General features: G+C 40.6%; 1 protein-coding gene across 1 annotated transcript in view; it reads right to left on the bottom strand.

Moving 5' to 3' along the window:
* LOC134587457 (spermatogenesis-associated protein 7 homolog) overlaps positions 1-21,491 on the bottom strand; it is a 222,910-nt gene that overhangs the window by 148,219 nt on the left and 53,200 nt on the right. The window contains exon 3 of the mRNA XM_063443834.1: positions 8,160-8,252. Coding sequence (XP_063299904.1) covers positions 8,160-8,252 — 93 coding nt within the window. The remainder of the gene's footprint in view (positions 1-8,159; positions 8,253-21,491) is intronic.

Below are 21,491 nucleotides of genomic sequence, written 5' to 3'. Positions count from 1 at the left end.
ATGTTAATGTTGCCCCATTGATGGAGCTTGTTTTGGTGACCTCGGACGGATGTGGTGTTTGGTTGGCCCTGCCGGGATTTGAACCTGCAGCCTTGCCCATTTTTTAGCAGGCTTTGTGGTCAGGGATTTTGCCAGCTAAGCTATGTCATTGGCAGGGTGTGTCTTCACTATGTTTTTGAGATGTAGAATTTGTGACGACATGCCACACCTCTGTTGGACTGCAGAATAGAGCTTAGATACTCCGCCCCTCAGGAACTCCCACATTGAACAGCTGATGGCCATGTTTCATCAGCAATAGGTATTTAAATGGAACAACAAGCTGCTCATGTTCACAGGTTCCTGACGACAGTGTTTTGAACATGCTGAAACGCGCGTTGAGCGTTTTCTTTTTCTTTAATCTCTGCACTTGGTAGCACTTTTTTATTTTTGTTACCACTATGGTTATTGATTTTTAGGTGTTTATCTATTTATAACTTTAGTAGGGAGAGCTGGTTCAGGTAGACACTAGTGGTTAGACCACGGTGTCGAGGTAACTTTTAGGGTGAATTGAGAGATTTATTTATTTATTTTAATTTAATTTAATTTGTAATATTTTTTTTTTTGTGAGGCTTTTCATCTGCGTTTAGACCTGATTACCTGGTCCCTTGTTCTCTGGGGACCCTGTGCCTTTTCTCTCTCCCTAACCCCATTTACACTACCTTCCTGTCAGTCGGACACTAGGGGAACTGCAACTTGGATGCCAGCTAGTACTCCAGACAATTGATCCCCTGGGCACCGTTTAGTAGATCTCCCTTTTTTTCAAGTTATACTTTTTGCTTGCATATCCTTTTTTATCCTTAGATTGATTAGATGTAGGGCCTCCCTTCCTCATTTCTTCTACAGTGGAGCTCTTCTGATGTTGGTTTCCCCTTGTGGGACTCTACACATCACCTACTTCTATTACCTACATATTTTGGAGGGATACTCCCTCATTGGAGCTCCCTATTAGGTGGTTACAGTGGTGCAGCTCATGAGCCCTTAACTTGTTTCCGGACTCCTGACCTGCACTCTGTTTACTTTATTTCTCCATTAGGGATAAGGTTAGGTTAGTGTTAGGGTAGGGTTAGGGTTGGTTTAGGGTTAGGGGTAGGGTTAGAGGTAGGGTTAGGGTTAGGGGTAGGGTTAGAGGTAGGGTTAGGATAAGGTTTAGGTTAGGGGTAGGGTTAGGGCTGGTTTAGGAGTAGGGTTAGGGGTCAGGTTAGGGTAGGGGTAGGGTTAAGGGTAGGGTTAGAGGTAGGGTTAGGGTTAGAGTTGGGGTTAGGGTTGGTTTAGGGTTAGGGGTAGGGTTAGGGTTGGGATAGGGTTAGAGGTAGGGTAAGGGTAGGGACTTCTGGACCTTTAGGGTGAGTAAATACGTGCATTTTGTTTTCCTTCTTTTATGTCTGAGCTTGAGAGCATTCGTATGCTAGCGGTCATAAACCGCGAGCATTCGTATGCTAGTTTCATGAACAGTATTGGAATATGCTGTTTGTGAAACAAATCAAACTACCGAATAGGAGACCACACAAGGGAGTCGTGTGTCTCCCATTAACGAAATAGCAACAATGTATCTGCAGATAACTAATGTTTTTTGCAGGTGGCTGCCGTTCGTATACCAAACACGTGGCGGCGGCCATCTTTGCACACGAAAGGCCAGCGGTGTTTGGTCGTCAAGTGCCTGATCTAAAATTGGCTACTCGACCTCACGAACACCGCTGGGCTTCCATGTTCATTTATCTAAAATGTTCATTCGTCTAAAATGTTTCTTCGTCTAAATCAGACACTGTTCGCCAAATTAAAGCTCACTGTCTATTGGAACATTACAATACGTGTTTGTATGAACCTTCATTCGAATCGCTTTCCCATTCTAGTGAATGGATTTGAGCGGTATTTCACCAGATGGTGCGTTTAGTTCCCAGCTATTCAATGAAGGGTCATTCAGTGAATTCTAAGTAATATTGTATGAGTTATGTATTTTAATGCGAAATGATATATTTTGCTGTATGGAGAGATAATGTGATTAACAGTACATTCTTGCGCAATTATCTCTCCTGTACAGCAATGTATGATGGGAAATAGCCTTGCAGGCTAAGTTCCCCACACAGTCCACCTAAGTAAAACCCCTGCAATGCCAGTTTGGAAACCCCTTGCATGGGGACTTGTATAAATATGGTGACCAGGCAGTTGACTCCCAAACTATGTGTCATCTAGTTCTTGGGGAAAAGGGATAGGGTTAGGGTAGGGTTACGGCTAAGGGGTAGGGTTAGGAGTAGGGTTAAAGTTACCCTACTCCAACCACTAACCCAAACCCTACCCCAACCACTTACCCTACCCCAACCCTTAACCCTACCCCTAACCCTACCCCTAAACCTAACTCTATCCCTAACCCTACTCCAACCACTAACCCTATCCCAACTCCCAACCCTACCCCTACCCTAACCATTAACCTTACCTCAACCCTTAACCCTACCCCTAACCCTACTCCAACCCCTAACCATACCCCTGACCCAATCTCTATCCCAACCACTAACCCTACTCTAACCCCAACACTACCCCAACCCCTAACCCTACCCCAACCCCAACCCCAACCCCTAACCATACCCCTAACCCAATCTCTATCCCAACCACTAACCCTACTCTAACCCCAACACTACCCCAACCCGTAACCCTACCCCAACCCTCTCCTGTTTTGCCACTTTTGAGAAATCCAAAGCACTTCGGCATTTCTGAAATTCGGCATTTCCGAAATTCAGCACTTCGCACTTCGGAACTTCGAAACCTCGAAACTTCGAAACTTCGGCAATTCGGCAATTCGGCACTTCCGAAATTTGGCACTTCCGAAATTCGGCACTTCCGAAATTTGCCACTTCCGAAATTTGCCACTTCCGAAATTTGGCACTTCCGAAATTTGGCACTTCCGAAATTTGGCACTTCCGAAATTTGGCACTTCCGAAATTTGGCACTTCCGAAATTTGGCACTTCCGAAATTTGGCACTTCCGAAATTTGGCACTTCCGAAATTTGGCACTTCCGAAATTTGGCACTTCCGAAATTTGGCACTTCCGAAATTTGGCACTTCCGAAATTTGGCACTTCCGAAATTTGGCACTTCCGAAATTTGGCACTTCCGAAATTTGGCACTTTGGCACTTTGGATATTCGGCAATTCGGCACTTCGGACATTCAGAAGCATCCAAATAAAGAGAAAGATATGAAAGGGCTGCGCCAAATGAGGGTAGATAGTCCAGTAAAATATTGCTAGGGTACCAGTAGATGGTCTGGGATACTTGATAGAGTTCTTTGTGGAGGTAGGTGCGTCTGGTGTTGACCGCTCAGTATATGCAAATACAAGAGAGGTAGAGGCGACCAATGGTATAGTATGTAAAGTTCAGGGTACAATAAATAACAAAAGTAGAGAACTCACATTCAGGAGAGCTATGGCCAGCTCTGGTGTGGATTGCGTACAGCGGTATAATCCCCACTTATGGGATATGTGGGGAGGGGATCTCCGTCAGCACCGTCTGGTAGTCCAAAACCCGGAAAAGAAATTAGAAAGCAACAATAGTGCTCTCAATTTTGATGTGGTTCAATGTGCAATAGGTAGAGAAAGATAAAGAACTCACATTTGAGGGAGCTATGGCCAGCTCTAGCGTGGATAGCATACAGTGGTATAATCCCCGATTATGGGATATGTAGCGGCAGTATGTCCGTCAGCACCGTCTGGTGATCCAAAGCTCCAAGATAGAAAGATAAAAAGCAACGATAGTGATCTCAATTGTGATAGGTTAAGAGAGTAAAATAGAAGATAAAATAATACTCACAAAGATAGAGCAGAGGTACTGCTCTATGAATAGGCGTTGGTGGTATGATCCCCACCTAGGATTTCTTGGAGTACTGGAACAGTAAAATTGCCAGTGGAAGTAAAAGTAACCAGGAACGGTTAAAATGCCAGGAATAAGTAAAAAAGATTAAAGTGCATAGAGAGTGCAATAAAAAGAGGATTGGTACAGTAAAGTAGCCAAAAGACTTTTGTTGTTCTAAAATACAAGATTTAAATAACCATAAACGCGTTTCACCATAAGTGGCTTCTTCAGAATGGGATCAATGGAAGCATCCAAATGTCCGGATTTCCGAAATTAGTCCGAATTGGCATTCGGAACTAAACGAATTGCACATGTCTAAAAGCTGCTATAGGAGTAAAAATTACTTGGAACTCAGTCTAGTCCTCCATGATTGAGTTCCCACCTTCTCTGATGTCTTCATGCTTGTGGTCCAAGCAAATGTGCCCCATAGAGAAGCATTGTTGGACCACTAAATGCTGCATTGTGCATGCACATGGTGTTCGCATTCAGGTATGACAGTGACAGCTCATCGTGCTACTAAAGCCTGCCCTCTTCCCCGTCACTGAGGAGGGGAAAGAGGAAGTACTGTACAGAGGGTGGTGGTGGTGTACAAGAGACTGACTGGATGGAGTTTGGGATTCTACTTGCAGGCATGCTAGAATTGGCAGCACTTCAAGCAGAAAGACTGCGCACACAGATTGCTACAACCATGACCACTTCTAAAATAAGAAGTAGTCATGGTGGTTGGATTAACCCTTTAAGTTCGAAAAGAATAATAATAATTTCTATCTTTTTTTCATCTAGAATATAAAACAAATATCAACTGAATTTGACACCTGAGTAAATAGTACGGCTGCTATTTGCACTCATGCATGTAGTAATTAATTCTATTTATGTCTTTAAATATTATGTTGGTGACCTTCATCATGTTTATCACAATTAATAACTTTGTACTATATGAGCATTCATGTAGAAAGTGTCACGATTTTTTGATTTCTTTGTCACCAGAATTGGATAATAAGTTCTATGGCTTTAGTTGTTTGGAACGGCTATCTACTTCCAAGAATGGAGGAAGGAAGAAGCCTGCTATAGAATACTTGGAAACAATATAATTATTTTTAGAATAAAATGCATCTAATTATGTTGTATAGGCATTGTAATTATGTATTATTTATTTATTTATAAAATATTTTACCAGGAAAGATACATTGAGATTTATCTAGTTTTCATGTATGTCCTGGGTCCACAAAACATTGCATTGTTACATTATGGTACAATAAAATACAAAAACAATATTAATACATATTATATACAAAATTTAACATAGAACAGGTAGGAAATATATAATCAACCATGGCACGTGCATTCTGTTTTGAGGTATGTAAAGAGGGATCTCTTAAAGGACTTTAGGCTTGGGGAAGATTTGAAAGTCTGCGGAAGGTCATTCCACAATTGCGGTGCTCTGTAGGAAAAGTAGGATTGGGCTGCTTTCTTTTTGTATTGAGGTAGACTAAATAAAGTGCTGGTACTGGATCGGAGGTTATAGGAGGTGGGAACAGCCGAGGAGAGCCTTCTGCTCAGGTAGGATGGGAGTTTCCCAGAAAAGCTCTTAAACACAAGACTGGAAAGATGAAGGATGCATCTGGATTCCAGCGACAGCCAGTTTAATTCTTTTAGCATGTCACAACGGTGGGTCCTGTAATTACATTGTAGCACAAATCGGCAGAACGAGTTATACAATGTATTAAGGTGGGTTTGTGGTAGAGATGCATATACTACATCCCCATAATCAATGATTGGCATCAGCATTTGCTGTACAATCTTTTCCTTTACTGTAGGGCTTAGACAGGATTTGTTTCTGTACAGGGAACCTAGTTTTGAATAAAGTTTATATAAAAGTTTTTCTATGTGGAGGTCAAAAGATAGATTGGGGTCTAACAATATACCCAGGTATTTGAAAGAGTGGACTGCGGTCAGTGTGTTATTTGAATTTGTTTTGACGGATAGGTGGGAATTGTGTAATTTGTGTAATTTAGGTACTGTTCCAAAGGTCATTGTGACAGTTTTGTCAGTGTTTAGGAAGAGTTTGCTTTTTGTGACCCACATTTCTACCTCTTTCAACTGGTCTTGGAGCACAACCTCAAGCTGCAGTAACTCGGATTTGCTTGCATAGATTACTGTGTTGTCTGAGTACATGTGTACATTTGAGGATTTGCAGAAATTAGGCAGAGCATTTATAAATAATGTTAATAGTAGGGGGCCAAGAATGGAACCTTGGGGAACACAACACGTGACTGGGAGAGGGAGTTGCTGTCAGATATGGACACATATTGCGAGCGATCCGATACATACGATCGAAATCAGGTTAGCGAACTATCACCCATACCTTTTTTTGAGTTTGTGCAGTAGAATGTCGTGGTCTACTGTTTCAAAGGCCTTTGCAAAATCAAGGAAAACAGCTTCAGTTAGGTTTCCTTGTCCCATGCCAGTTTGGATGACATTGCAAACTTTTAAGAGGGCAGTTGTAGTGGAGTGATTCTGGCGAAAACCCGATTGATCAGGGGTCATATAATAGAAGGTCAGGTAGCAGATGGTGAGAGAACAGACTAAGACAACAATATTTAGCAAGGTACCTGTGACCATTTAGATGTAAAAATCTAATTCTATTATGATATACCTCCTATTATTGGTTTTTAACCGTTACCATTAAATCTATATGGACATAATAATTTTTAAGATTTTAGTGTAAAGAGAACTCTCGAAACAGTGATACCGTCCAAACTATATTGCTGTATAGGATCTTGAAATTGTTGAAATGGTTTGCTGAAAATAAATCAACCTGTAGATATTTTTAAGAAATCCATCCCAAAATTCTTATAGCAGCTTAACAGAGCAGCTCTCTGTACTTTCTCTTGTCCTATAGAATATAGAAGTAGTAGGTGTAGGTAGGTTAAATCTCACTTTACCTGCTTCACTAGCAGCTTGTATAATTACCATTTAGTAAAGATGTTCAATCCTGAAGCCTGTCCTCCAATGACAATATGTTGGAGGAGGTGCTATGCTCAGTCAATCACTGCCCCAATTCCTGGAAGAAACTAGTATGACATGTGGCAGCAGATTAACTCCTTCTCTGCCATATCGTCTGGACACTGAGAATCTCCCCTAAATGGTGAGTAAACCATTTAGTAGTGATGCAAAATCCAGTGGACCCCCGGGTACCATAACCACTTCAGTCAGTTGAGATCGTAGATCTTGTAATTTTGTTACTTAAAGTGCATTTGTCTTGCTAACTTCAGTCTAATGAGAGTCAAATATTTATTTCCTAACTGTAAGAATATGCATTTATGGAACTGATAAATAATTGCAGGATTGCATTGTATTTCATTTGTACCCTTCTTCCCCCATATATATTGTAATTATTTATTTATTTTAAATATTTTTTAGATTACTGCCTTATGGGAAACTCTACCAGTTTTACTGGTGCTTCGACTGCAGATATTGTACTTCCCTTGATTTTGATGTGCTAGTGTGCATTGCAGAAGTTGACTGACATGTTGTGCAATGAATACATTGTAAATAATTAGTATTTTCAATATATTACGTAATTCAAAGAAATACACGAATCAGAGAATCCTCCATTTCTTCCAACGTGTACAAAAACAACTAAAGACACAAGCAAACATATGTTTTTGTAAAAAAAAAACCTATTAAATTTATCAGAGGGACCATGTAAAGTACATGAGAATGGATTCTAAAATAACTAATTCTTCATAGAATAATTCAACATCAGACTCTACATGTAGCAGATTTATCCAGATATCAGTGTGGTTGATAAGTCATGCGAGTCATAACTTTGGTATGAAAAAAATCAAAGCCTAAATATTGTAAGCCACGTGGGACAGAAGACTCTGAATAGTCAGAATACATCATTTTTAAGATGAAAAAGGTTATCTTTTATTCACAGAAAGTTTGAAAACTTGTGATTGTTGTATTATAATCAGGCATTCACTAGGCACATAAAAGGGACAGATTATCTCTACAATGTCTCCTAAACTAATCTTCACCGCACATAAATAAAGGAGAAGCTCTCCAACGCATTAATTGCATCATTGCTTTTTGTTATAAATGAAGAACAGCTGAATAGACTTCAGTAGGAAATGTAAGAATTCTAAATAGCAATACTAGGCTCACTTTCAATAAGGCATATTGTCTTGCTCCAAAATTCAATTTAAGGAAAATGAAGGGTTCCGAGCTAGCAGGCTTAATGCAATGACCTGACACTGTATTAATATTCAGAAATACCTTTTGCAGAAAGCAGTTTCCGGTAATGTGTTGCCATGTGATCTTGAACGATGTATTGACTTGACAGTGTGGATGAAGATCCAGGCATGAAAGCTGCAAGCATGAAAAAACTGATTATTGCACTGGCACCCATTGAAGTCATACAGGGTTGTTTATTAAAGTGAGAATTCAAAATTAATTTCAAATTTCACCCCTTCCCGACCACAGATGTATCAGGTACGTCCGACAAAAAAACAGTCCTTAAGGACTGCGGACGTACCTGATACGTCAGCGACAAATTTGAGCGCAAGAAGCGACCATGATCGCTTTCTGCCGCTCTGTTGGTGTAATACCTCTCTTTACTGCCGGACGCCAGAGGATTGCTCCCCCCTGGAGCGATCACTTCCGGGTTGCTCCATGTGGCGCCCAGCAGTAAAGCAGAGCATCGGAAGCCATCGGACAGGCTTCCGATGCTCTGCATGTGCTGAATGCCTCTAGGGGTCGAAGATAATAAAAAATTATAAAATAAATAAAATATATATAAACCCCCCGCCCCCAGCCATGTGGCTCCCAAGATGGCACTGCTTTTCTAAAGGCAGTGCAACATGGGGCTTCTGGGGGTGTCCCTAGCCTGCCTCATCATAGAGGCAGGCTTGGGACATCCAATCAGAGCTTGCCCCTATAACAATGTTTATTCCAACTATTTGTCTGATCAGGTCAATATTAGTAAATATTGAATCTGATCAGTATGGATCTCCGTCCCTCTCTTCACTTGTGTTTTAGTGAGAAAGGGAGAGAGTGTTTTAGGTAGAGAGATTTAGGTAGTTTTAGGTTTTAGGGATTTGTAAAATTGTGAGACCCAAAGGCTCTTTTGAGAGCCATTAACCCCTATCCTGCCAGCGATCACTATAATTGGTGTCTCTTGCACAGCAGCACCTTTTTGCTGTCTGTGCATTTTTTTAGGGACTATATTTTTTGTGATTTGTTTTTTTTTGTGAGATCCAAATGCTCTTTTCAGAGCTATTAGCCCCTATCCTGCTAGTGATCACTGTATAGATCGCCGGCTCTTCAACAGCAACACTTAGTTTGCTGACTGTGCATTTTTTTAGGGGTTCATTTTTTTAAGTGTTTTTTTTTGTGACAGATCACTAAATAAAGTGTTTGTGATCATGTCACAGAGATCACAGAAGTCGTATGGCGATGAGGAGGCGTATGCCATCCTTGCGTTAGTCTGACGCATCTATTGCGTATGTCTGACTCCGACCCTGATTTTGACCCTGTCATGTGCTCAGATACATCACTAGATACAGTGTCTGCTGCTAGTGATGTATCTAGTGATGTTGTATCTGTGCCTGCTAGTCCCCCTGCCAGAAGGAGACGTGCTGCTCCAGCTGGCAGTACTGCTGATGAGTGGGTAGTGCCTCATTGCCAGAGGCCAGATATCCCACCCTTCAGTGCAAATCCTGGCATCAATGTGGATGTCGCAGGATTTAGCCATCAGTAGTTTATGGAGGTGTTTCTGGGCAATTATGTATTAGGGAACATTGTCACCCAAACTAATTTCTATGCCCAAAAATGTGGATATACAACCCACCAGATGAGGGCATTAAAAGCAGTGAGATACAGTGATTGCTTAGATAGTGAAATTGATGATAAAAATATAATTATACTTTTTTCTAATCAAATAATCAATACCAAAGAAACCTTCCATGATTTTGTACCATGATGCACCTGCTCCCTGTCCGGTGATGGGAGAGAGCAGAGTTGGGGCTACACATTTTATTTTAAAAATCCCCCCTACTGCGGCAAAGCAGAATCCCCCAAAAAGATGCAGAGTTTATTTTAAGAGGGGGCAGAGAAAATATACCGCATATTACTGTCCTGATTGCCCTGGACAGCCTGGACTCTGCATTGGGGACTGCTTCAAACGATACTACACACTGGTCCATATTTATTTATTTTTTAACATTTGCCGTTAATTTTTTTATTTTGTTTTTTGGTTACGTTTTCCCTATGTATTGCAGAAAACTACCGCAGTCCTAAATCCCAGTCAAAAAGCGTGTGTGTAAAAATGAAAATTGAAAAATTACCACCACACACTTTCTCCAATTTTTTGTGCTAAAATGGTTGCATCAAAGCATTCCATATACAATACCTCGGGGTGTCAACTTTTCAAATATATACACTTTCATGGCAATAAATAAAACCGGGGTGCGTTATAAGCCCCAAACTAAAGATAGACCTATCAGAAGAAATACTCTGAATTTCAACTCAAATTACAAGTCATACAATTGTAACAGAACCATTTAAATATCCTGTCAAACCTATGCATGGGGGGCATGTGTGTAATCAGGAGGAATTGCAGAAAACAACCTGGAGTGATTTCTTGCAATAAGCAACAACAGGATCCCCTAAATCACACACAAATGTATGTGTAAAAATGAAAATTGAAAAATTACCACCACACATTTTCTGCAATTTTTTGATTAAAACGATTGCATCAAAGGCATCAAAACACTCCATATACAATACTGTGGGGTGTCAACTTTTCAAATATATGCACGCTCATAGCAAGAAATTTTTTTGGGATATGTAAAAAGGCCCCCAAATTGTGGGGATATTTATGGTATAATAATAGTAAACAGTTGAGAATTGCCCACTATTTCAATTCTCAGATCCCAAAGATCGTTATCGTGTAAGTGAAATGTATTCCATATAAATAAAATCACAATTTGTTATAAAAATAGATACAATTTATTGTGACAATTTAAATAATAATAATATGTAACATCCGTGACAATAATCAATCAATATTTAGTATAACATGATATGCAATACAATGGCAATACAAAAACATTTTTCAATGGTTAACAGCCTTAATTGTCAAGACAAGATTTATGACTGTCTTTCACAGAGACAAAGAAAAAGTTTCACACAGTTTGCAGCATAAAGCCATAAAACTTTAGCTGACAGTTAAAATAGCCCTTTCAATGCTGGCTAGACCTCTTAAGTAATTAAGACCTATTCTCATGTGATTTTAAATAAAATAACATTTAAACCAGTTCACTAGTCATTTCCTGGAACCATCCAATAAGAGTAATCTACTATGTTCTATAAGCAGAATTTTAACTTGCCTAAACAGATATTTTATCTTATTTTAGAGCAAATCAATACACCTGGATAAATATCACGATATGCTAACATGATATGTCACATAAATACATACTTATTCTAATTCCATCTGCAGCATGGAATGGTTATAAATATATACTTCTTAGTTAACTAAGATTTCTAGATATCGAAATCTGATCGTGATTTATCCAGTCATATATCATGCTATTAGAATTTTTTTAATTAAATTAGATTAATTAAATGAAGCCAGTATATTTACCAATTAAAGAGATGTTCTCATCAGATGTTCTTGGGTAGCTAAGTGTCCAGGAATGTTTCTTTCTCGCTCTCTGCTTTTCTTTCTTAGCCTGCTTTCGCCTGCCTTGCCCCCGACTGCTCACTCTCTTGCTTTCTCTGCATACCTTTGCTTTCTCTGCATACCTTTGCTTTCTCTGCATACCTCTCTCTTCCCTTTGTCGTAACTTTTTAAAGGAAAATTCACTAGGTGATAGACCAAGAGAAACACTGGAGGTGTGGTTACCTTCCAGATAACAATTTTAAGTATTTGGTCTATAGAGGGCAGTCTCGTCCCACTAAACATACCTATCCAGGAAAGAGTTAACTTTTCCTGGTGGCTATTTTGACGTCATTTAGCTTATCCTTATGGTTATTCATAATTTAAGTTTTCTGTCACTTCAAAAGAGTTTCTTTGGGCTTTCTTCAGACTCTGTGTCTCCAATTTCTGCTGTAATTTCTGATATGACAGTTATTATTATTATTATTATTATTATTGCCATTTATATAGCGCCAACAGATTCCGTAGCGCTTATAACTTATAACTAAGTTATAACTAAGTATGACCCCTAAACTTACAATGGGACGTTATACAATATCGAAAGTAAAATTAAATTATTTAATCTTCTCTGTCATAAATGTCTGGGTTTAGAATTGATCATATTCCATTAGCATTTAGACAGTCTGTCCATCCCCCGTTCTCATCAACAGGTTTGTTTATACTAAGCATTCCTTTAGCTCTGGCAAAGTGGTTAGTTTTACAGAAGGGATAGAAATCTTGTGTCTTTTGTTAGTCTGAAAATAAAAAATGGAGTCTGCTCTGTTCCGAGTGACTCTGACAATATACATTTTAATTTCTATCATAGCACAAAATGTCTGCCGATATAAATACCCTGACAAAATAGAAGATAACCAAAAAAGATATGTCAAATTTTAAAAACACATGCCAGAAGCTTGGCATTGCACCCCGCAAAAAACCCAACAAACCACATAGGTGGTATCACTGTACTCAGAAGATGTTGCTCAACACATATTGGGGTGTTCTTTGGCAGTAACACCTAACAGGAGCTTAGAACCCATGCCTAAAGTATAAGGTGTGAAAAAAAACACAAAAAAATTACTACCTAAACGTTTGACAAAGACTGGTGGTAGAATTAGTGCATGTCACTGGTGTACATATAGGGACCGCATGAGTCGCAGCTGCGACTGGGCCCGTCACTCCAGGGGGCCTGGCCGCCCTGCGGACGCCATGTTTTGCTGCACCGGCCCGCACGACAAACCTCTGGGGCTGCCGTTCAAGGGGTCCATGGAGATGGATTTTCAGAGGGCCTGGTCAGCGCTGGGCGCTTTAACAGTGCGACCGAGCCCCCTGTGATGACATCACTGCTGGGAGGAAGTGACTGCCCCGGTCACTGTGTGTGTGTGTTTGTATGTATGTGTCTTTGTGTGTGTCTGTATTTGTGTATGTGTCTTTGTGTATATGTGTGTGTCTGTCTGTATGTGTACCTGTCTGTTTGTATGCATGTATGTCTTTGTATGTGTGTCTTGTGTGTGTGTGTCTGTGTGCATGTCTGTCAGTATGTATGTGCCTGTGTGTAATTAAACCTGAATACGGAGGTTTAAGTTTAGAAAAAACAACTTGTACAGTTGTCCGAACTAATTAACTTTTGTTTTAAAAAAGAACACAACAGAGTTCAATGATACAAATTTTAAATAATGATATAAATAGATAAAATTCAGCTTATATTTATTAGTATCTCCAACAAATGCAATACATACACACAGACTGCAGAACACATTCACACACCGTCCGCTAAATACACACACACACACACACACACAGTCCGCTAAATACACACACATACTGCATTGAGAGGTGCAGTGTGTGTGGGGGGTGGGCGGTAGGGGTAAAAATAAATTACAAAAAAAAACAAAAAAATATTAATTCTGTATCCCCCCCTCCTACCTTTGGTGAAGGGGGGGGGAGGGGACACAGTGGTAAGTGGGTTTCTGGCAACTAGGAAGCAGCTCCCCTGTCCTCCCGCACGATGCTGTGTGGAGCGTTTCCATGGTTACGCACGGCAATGCTCCACACAGCATCACGCGGGAGGACAGGGGAGCTACTTCCTAGAGCCCTCCCCCTGCTCTCCCGACACGGAAGCAGAGTAGGCGCCTGCCATTTCGGGCAGGCAGGTGCCTACTCTGCAGACAGCCAGCGGACCCCTCTCCTGGCGACCTCTGGCCGCGTGCCAACAGAGCAGGCCCGGCGTGCCACCTGTGGCACACGTGCCATAGGTTCGCCATCACTGCCCTAGGGTGTCTTAGTTTCCAAAATATATAGTTTGATGGGGGTAAATTACATTGGATGGCTTCAATAATGTCCCAAATGGGACATGGGTGCATGATGACCAGCGGTGAAAATTCCAAGTTGGAAAACTGGAATGTGCACTCTCCAAATAAGGTATTCTAGCCCCCAGACAACCTGACACCCTGTACATCGGTGGTATTGCTGTACTCAGGAGATGTTGCTCAACACATATTGGGGTGTTCTTTGGCAGTAACACATAACAGGAGCTGAAAATCCATGCGTAAAGTAGAATGTGTGTGAAAAATAACACAAAAAAAAAAAGACTACCCAAATGTTTGACCAAGACTGGTGGTAGAATTAGTGCTTGGAAAGTGTTAAAATACCACCATTTGAAATACCCTAGGGCAGGGGTAGGCAACCTTTTAGCAGCACTGTGCCGATATAGGATTGTGATGTCCCGTAGCGTGCCGATCCTATTTTTTTAAATTTAGGTGTGTATGCTGCCTTATTCTGCTTGTGTTATTTTTACTGTAATTGCTTTGTATCGTTGTTTTTGTGCGTATATGAGCTATTATATTGTATATGTTCATTAGTAGTTTATGGTATCGTGTATGATACATATGAATGTGGGCTGTGTATGAGGGCTGCTTGTGGAATTGTGTGTGGATGGATATGTTACATTATGTGTTTGCAGGGGTCAAGCCCCCTCTCCAATCACCCAGCCTCCATCTCCATCCACCCTACCCCCCTCTCAAACCACCCAGCCTCCATCTGCATCCACCCTACCCCCACTCTCCAATCACCCAGCCTCCATCTCCATCCACCCTACCCCCCCTCTCCAATCACCCAGCCTCCATCTCCATCCACCCTACCCCCCTCCAACCACCCAGCCTCCATCTGCATCCACCCTACCCCCCCTCTCCAACCACCCAGCCCCCATCTCCATCCACCCTACCCCCCCTCCAACCACCAGCCTCCACCTGCATCCACCCTACCCCCCCTCCAACCACCCAGCCTCCATCTCCATCCACCCTACCCCCCCTCCAACCACCCAGCCCCCATCTCCATCCACCCTACCCCCCCCCCCCTCCAATCACCCAGCCTCCATCAAACAAGTAATAGTAGCTCCCCTTATAAAATGTACTTACAGTTCTGAAGACTCAGGGCTGGCTTGGCCTCAGGGGTGCTGGCTGGCTTGGCTTCTTCTCCCTCCTTCTCACCGTCACGGTCTCACCCTAGTGTTGCCGACACAATGCCGTGACTCCGCCTCCGCGTGATGTCATGACACTCCCGCGTACGCAAAGGGCAGGGGAGTTCGGAGGAGGAGCAACCCGGAAGTAAGTCCTCCGTCCGCTCCTAAGTCCTGACTCCTTCACTATGCGATGCCGCTCGCTTGCATAGTGAAGGCTCTGCTCAGGAGGAGCACCAGCTGGGCCTGCAGGAGCAAAGGGAACGGCGTTCCTGCCATGAAAAAAGTGCAGGAACGCCGTTCCCACGCGTTCCTGCAGGACTCGAGCCCTGTGTGTTTGGTAGTGTGTGGGGGCTGTTTGGGGTATTGCATGTGAGATGTTGCATGTGGTGTTGTGTGCATGTATGTGGATTGTCAGTGGTGTTGCGTTTGTGGGGATTGTGTGTTGTGTGTGTGTGTGTGTGTGTGTGTGGGCTGTTCATATTATTTGTATGAGGGGAGAGTTATTCTGCATTTCTGTGTATATCTAGCAGTGTGGGTGGGTTCCCTGGATTCCAGTGGGGACCAGGCTGGCCAGGTACAAGTCAAGGACAGGAGCTGTGATAGCTGTCGAGGGCTGCTCTACTACAGTGTGGATTCCCATTCACAAGTGCTAGGAGGAAGTGATCTGAGATCACTTCCTCCATGTGCTGCAATGCATAAATTGAGGATTGTCCTTCACCACCTTTTCATATTAGCAGATATCTGAAGTTTTACTGGGACTCCTGATAGGCCAGAGTACGTTTGGCTCTAGCAGCCTTGAGTGCCGTGCAAAGACACCTCGAGTGCCGTGCATGGCACTAGTGCCATAGGTTGCCTACCCCTGCCCTAGGGTGTCTTAGTTTCCAAAATATATGGTTTGATGGGGGTAAATTACATTGGCTGGCTTCAATAATGTCCCAGATGGGACATGGGTGCATGATGACCAGCAGTGAAAATTCCAAGTTAGAAAAACTGGAGTGCGGATCCTCCAAATAAGGTCTTTTAGCTGTGTGTGTGTGTGTGTGTATTCTTTAGCAGTTGTATATACAACACTTCATCTTGGATGCAACCAGTGGCCAATGACTGATTGCTAAGCTTCCAAGTCCCGTTGAGTTTTATAATGTATTGTGTTATCAGTTTAGATCCTGGAATATCAAAGGAAACATACACACACACTATGTAAGAGTATTGAGAAATACATTTACAGTATACCATAATTAGCACCCCAGATGGAACAATTACAATTATAAAAAGAGAAAAAGCAAATGAACCACGCAGTGCATAATCAAAAAATACCCAACTTGACGTTTTAGAAAATCATTGAAACTGAACTGTAATTTGTTGTATTTATAATCCATAAGTGTAAAAACGTAAAGGTTAATAGTATTTGAATGCATTTACATTTTGGAATGTAACGTCAATTATATGCTTAATATGAGTGATTGAAAAAGGCGTGTAACAATAAAGAGAATAAAGCTTCTAATTTTCACTTCCTGAATGCTGAATGTGTGCACGACAAACAATCACAAATCACTGCTTCAAAGTGGAAACAATTATTTAGAAGAATCTAATTCCTCTACCTCTAAGTGATAATGAATTTAACTCTTGGTCTGACCCACCTTGGTCAGACATAATATGGAAAGACGCTAAACATATAGAAACCTAGCAACATAGAATGTGACTGCAGATAAGAACCATCTAATCTGCCCACTTTTCTACATACTTTCATTAGTCTCTTATATCTAGGATTGCCCTGTGCATATCCCACGCATGCTTGAACTCCCTCACTGTGTTAACCCCTACCACTTCAGCTGGAAGGCTATTCCAAGCATTCACTACGCTCTCAGTAAAGTAATACTGACTCAAATTATTGTTAAACCTTTGCCCCTCTAATTTAGGACTATGTCTATGATGTAGATACATCTCTGTGGGAATCTTCCAAGAGCTCAGATTTCCCCTCTGATGCTTTACCCCATGACAACCCTACAAGCAGGGCCGCCATCAGGGGGTGACAACCATGACTGTTGTCATGGGCCCGGCGGTCCTGGGGGGCCCAGGCACCCAGGCCCTCCATTCCCAATGTGCATACATATATATAGCAGTTATCGCTATATACATGTGTTTTGGCAGTGGCAGAACTACCTGAGGGGGCCCATCGGGTGGCCCATGCACTTAGGGCCACCCGATGGGCATATCTCTGAAGGGGCCCGATCAGTGCCGTGGATTTTTAATAGCTAGTCCGGGCCCCTTTAAGGATCCTGGCACTAGCAGAGCTAACACCCGCGCGGGAGGAAGCACCGGAGAGTGTGAAGAGGAGAGGAGGGCAGTCAGACCCACACCCACATCAGCCCCAGGCCCCCAGCCAGCAGAGTCCACCCTCCTGCAGCCTAAAGGTAAGAAACAGGGAGGAAGCATTGGGGAGTGTGAAGAGGAGGACAGAGTCAGACCCACACTCACATCAGCCCCAGCCAGCAGAGTCCACCCTCCTGCAGACTAAAGGTAAAAACATGAGGGTGGGAGGAGAGGAGGACAGAGTCAGACCCACACTCACATCAGCCCCAGCCAGCAGAGTCCACCCTCTTGCAGCCTAAGGGTAAAAACATGAGGGTGGGGGGAGAGGAGGACAGAGTCAGACCCACACTCACATCAGCCCCAGCCAGCAGAGTCCACCCTCTTGCAGCCTAAGGGTAAAAACATGAGGGTGGTGGGAGAGGAGGACAGAGTCAGACCCACACTCACATCAGCCCCAGCCAGCAGAGTCCACCCTCCTGCAGCCTAAAGGTAAGAAACAGGAGGGTGGTTAAAAAAAAAGTGTCAGTGTGTCTGTATCTATGTGTACCTGAGTGTTTATGTGTGTCTGTCTGTATCTATGTGTACCTAAATGTGTGTGTGTGTCTGTCTGTATCTATGTATCTATCAGTGTGTGTATCTGTGTACCTAAATGTGTGTGTGTCTGTCTGTATCTATGTATCTATCAGTGTGTGTATCTATGTGTTTGTTTGTATCTGGTTGGTAGTGTGCACCTGAGTGTATGTTTTTGTTATTGTTTTATTCTTTGATTTTTTTTTTTATAGCAGTGCTGCAGCTTTTATGTTCATGGTTTTCTAGTGTCTGTGCTTTTGATTTTTTGTACACTTTTTGTCCACAATCATTTTCACTACTTAGTTGATATTCCCCATTTATTTTAGTTTTAGTTGTGGCTCTATTTAAATGTTTAAACAGATTGTTAGTTTGTTTTGGTAACTTTGTTGTAATGCATATCTTTTCTATTTGGCGCTGCCTGTCCATGTTGTGTACGTTTTTATCTTGCATAGCCTGTCTTATATTTTATTATGTGCATGGCCCATTTTCGGTCGTTTGCATTTATTTTTTAAAGTGTGTTAGTTAGTGCAATACATAATATATATATATATATATATATATATATATATATATATATATATAGATATAGATATATATTTTGCTGGAGCGCTCACGCTTTCTTTGTTTTCTGAGATTCTCAACTAAAGCTGTGTTTATTTGGTGTTAATCTGCCCATAGAATTGATTACTTTATTGTTGTTTTTCTACATTTTTACACATATATTTTATTTATATTTAGTTTTTACGTGTATCTGTTTGTGTGTCTGTATGTATCTGTGTCAATGTGCACCTGAGTGTGTGTGTGTGTGTCTGTATCTTTCAGTGTGTCTGTATATTTACATGTATGTCAGTGTGTGTGTGTGTATGTATCAGTGTTAGTGTGTGTATCTGTGTATATATGGGTGCCAGATTGCACCTGAGTGTGTATCTCTGTGTGCGTGTATCTGGGTGTCAGTGTGTGTGTGTGTGTGTGTGTGTGTAACCGTGTCTGTATATTTCCATGTATGTCAATGCATGTGCCTGTATCTCCTATGTGTGTGCATGTATGTATATCAGTGTGTGTATGTGTCTGTGTGTCAGTTTGCACCTGAATGTGTCTGTGTATATGTCTGTATGTCTATGTATCTATGTCAGTGTGAACCTGAGTATATATGTGTGTGTAACTATGTGCCAATATGTGTAACTGTGTGTCTGTGTATTTGCATGTATGTCAGGGTGTGTATCTATCTGTGTGTGTGTGTGTATACACTACAGACAAATGCACGCTTGCATTCAAACACCAACATTCAAATACACACATGCTCCATTCAATACCATGTTTATATTCAAACACACATACACTGTGTAGGAAATTGGCATTCCGTGAAATCTTTGTTTGTCACATATCAGTTTTCATAACAATCGAATCAAATATCTTGCAGTTAACTTATGTTTATTCAAACATAACAATCCATCTGGTAATAACAAATGTCTTTAACATTCTTTGTCCAATACAGAGAGCAATTTTCCAGTTGTTATCCATTTTTGATGTTAAAGGTATTGGCCACGAATTCTAAACTACAATCAGTTTTATGGGTTTAAAATTCAGTTACAGAGGGGAGTATACATAAGATTGCCTTACTTTAAAATAAGTGGCTATCTTAGAAAAAGGGGAGTTACTTAGCATCATTTGAAATCTATGATTAAAGTCATACGTTATATTTGGCGGCAAGATATGTGAGACAAAGAACTTCTATATACATGATGTAATGAATAATTGCCTGTAGAAATGTGAGTCTTCAAAGGAATTCAGGCTTTCAAGGCTAGGTCAAAGGTTACTATAAACAAGCCCTTCAACATCACTCTTAAAGTGAACCAGATGTGGTCTCCATTCCTATACAATGAAAGTCTGTAATACTCTATAGGCCAAGGTATGGCTTCTCAATTTCAGTGTTCTGGTAGCAATCTGAATTAAACTTATAATATTTATATCAACACATTAAATACATTTAAAGTACATAATAATATTTTTCAAGCCCCTCTTTGATGCTTTATTTTAATGAATTTTAAAATATTGCATCATAATAACTTATACCAATTACTTATGGGATTTTAATGTTGTTCTCTGATATTGGTCTCTAAGTATCAGTTTACAAGGAAAGGCCTTTTAACACAGCCATTTCCAGTTGTCTGTATTGCTTTTTTTACACTCCAAGAGGGAGAAGCAAGACATTTTAACCCTTTCATTTCTGAACTCCTAAGAACAAAATTCTTGTTACAATTACCTTTACATTTTTCACTAATTCATTAATTTACCTTGGGCATTGATTTTACCTAACATTAATAATAACGGTATCATAGTTATTATGCTGTGCAATTGTATACAGTTTATATTAACCAGAAAACACAATCGGTTTGATTTAGTCCATGAAATATTGTCCTCTCCAATCGAATCCACAAGCACAGTCTCTTTGAAAGTCCATAATGTCCTTTGAAAGTCCAAACAATTTGTCCTTTTATTTAAAATCATACAGGTTTTTGTCCATGTAAAACAGTATTAGTTCTGTAATGAAAAACAGATGGCAGTTTACTATTCTTATACATTAGTAAATGTCTTATACATTAGTACATTTCTTATACCTTAGTACATATCTTATACCTTAGTACATTTTATACCTTAGTACATTTCTTTTACATTGATCACTAGACACAAGAATTGATTTATTACACTTTGTACCAATGTTTGCTTTTTAAACCTATAACACAGTTTGTTCTAATTTTTATTCTTAGACTAACATAAGGACCATAAGGACCTTCCCAACTTGCTTTTCATAGACCTGGTGTTTTAAATGATTTACCATTGCCTTATAACCTGGCTTAAACATATCTGCATAATTTCCCTGTGTTACTTCTTTATATGTATTTAATTTATTTTTACATATATAGCGCCATCAGATGCCGTAGCGCTGTACAACTTTAACACATAGTTTACCATAAGGGACGACATTTGAAGTAGCAAACTTCAATTCTAACAATAGATGTTCCTGTAATACTTTTAACTATTCAGCATGTTCTGCTGTAACTTGGAACAAAAGGTTTATTAGGGAAAGTGATTACATAGTTCTACATGTCACTAACTCATGAGGTGACACTGGAGTTTGGATTTGCAGGAATAGACATTAATACTCCTGGTAAATATGTTAACCAATTACTCTTATCTTAAAGCATTTTTATTTCTATTTTATTTTATTCATTTTAATTTAGAAATTAATTTATATAGAGTACCATGTGCTTTTTGCCAAAGGAACTCTCTGCAATTTTGGTTTCTTGTATTTAGGTCTTGGATTAATTGAACACATATGAGACACTTCTGCAATATATTTATACACTTTTTGTTTTAAATTAGGATGATACAATTTATTTTGCAGGACCTTAAATAGTTGTCCTGTACCCAAATGCCCTGTGTACGATGATTGAATACAATCAGCTCTTGTAATAAGCCACTAGGTACAAATGTTTGTGTTTCATTGTGTTTAACCCTGTACATGCCAGTTTCAGTATCTAGATCCATTCTTTCTATACTGAAAGCT

This window comes from Pelobates fuscus, chromosome 2 (genome assembly GCF_036172605.1).
Source record: "Pelobates fuscus isolate aPelFus1 chromosome 2, aPelFus1.pri, whole genome shotgun sequence".
NCBI classification, from domain to species: Eukaryota; Metazoa; Chordata; class Amphibia; order Anura; family Pelobatidae; genus Pelobates; species Pelobates fuscus.
This window is presented reverse-complemented; position numbering and strand designations above follow the sequence as displayed.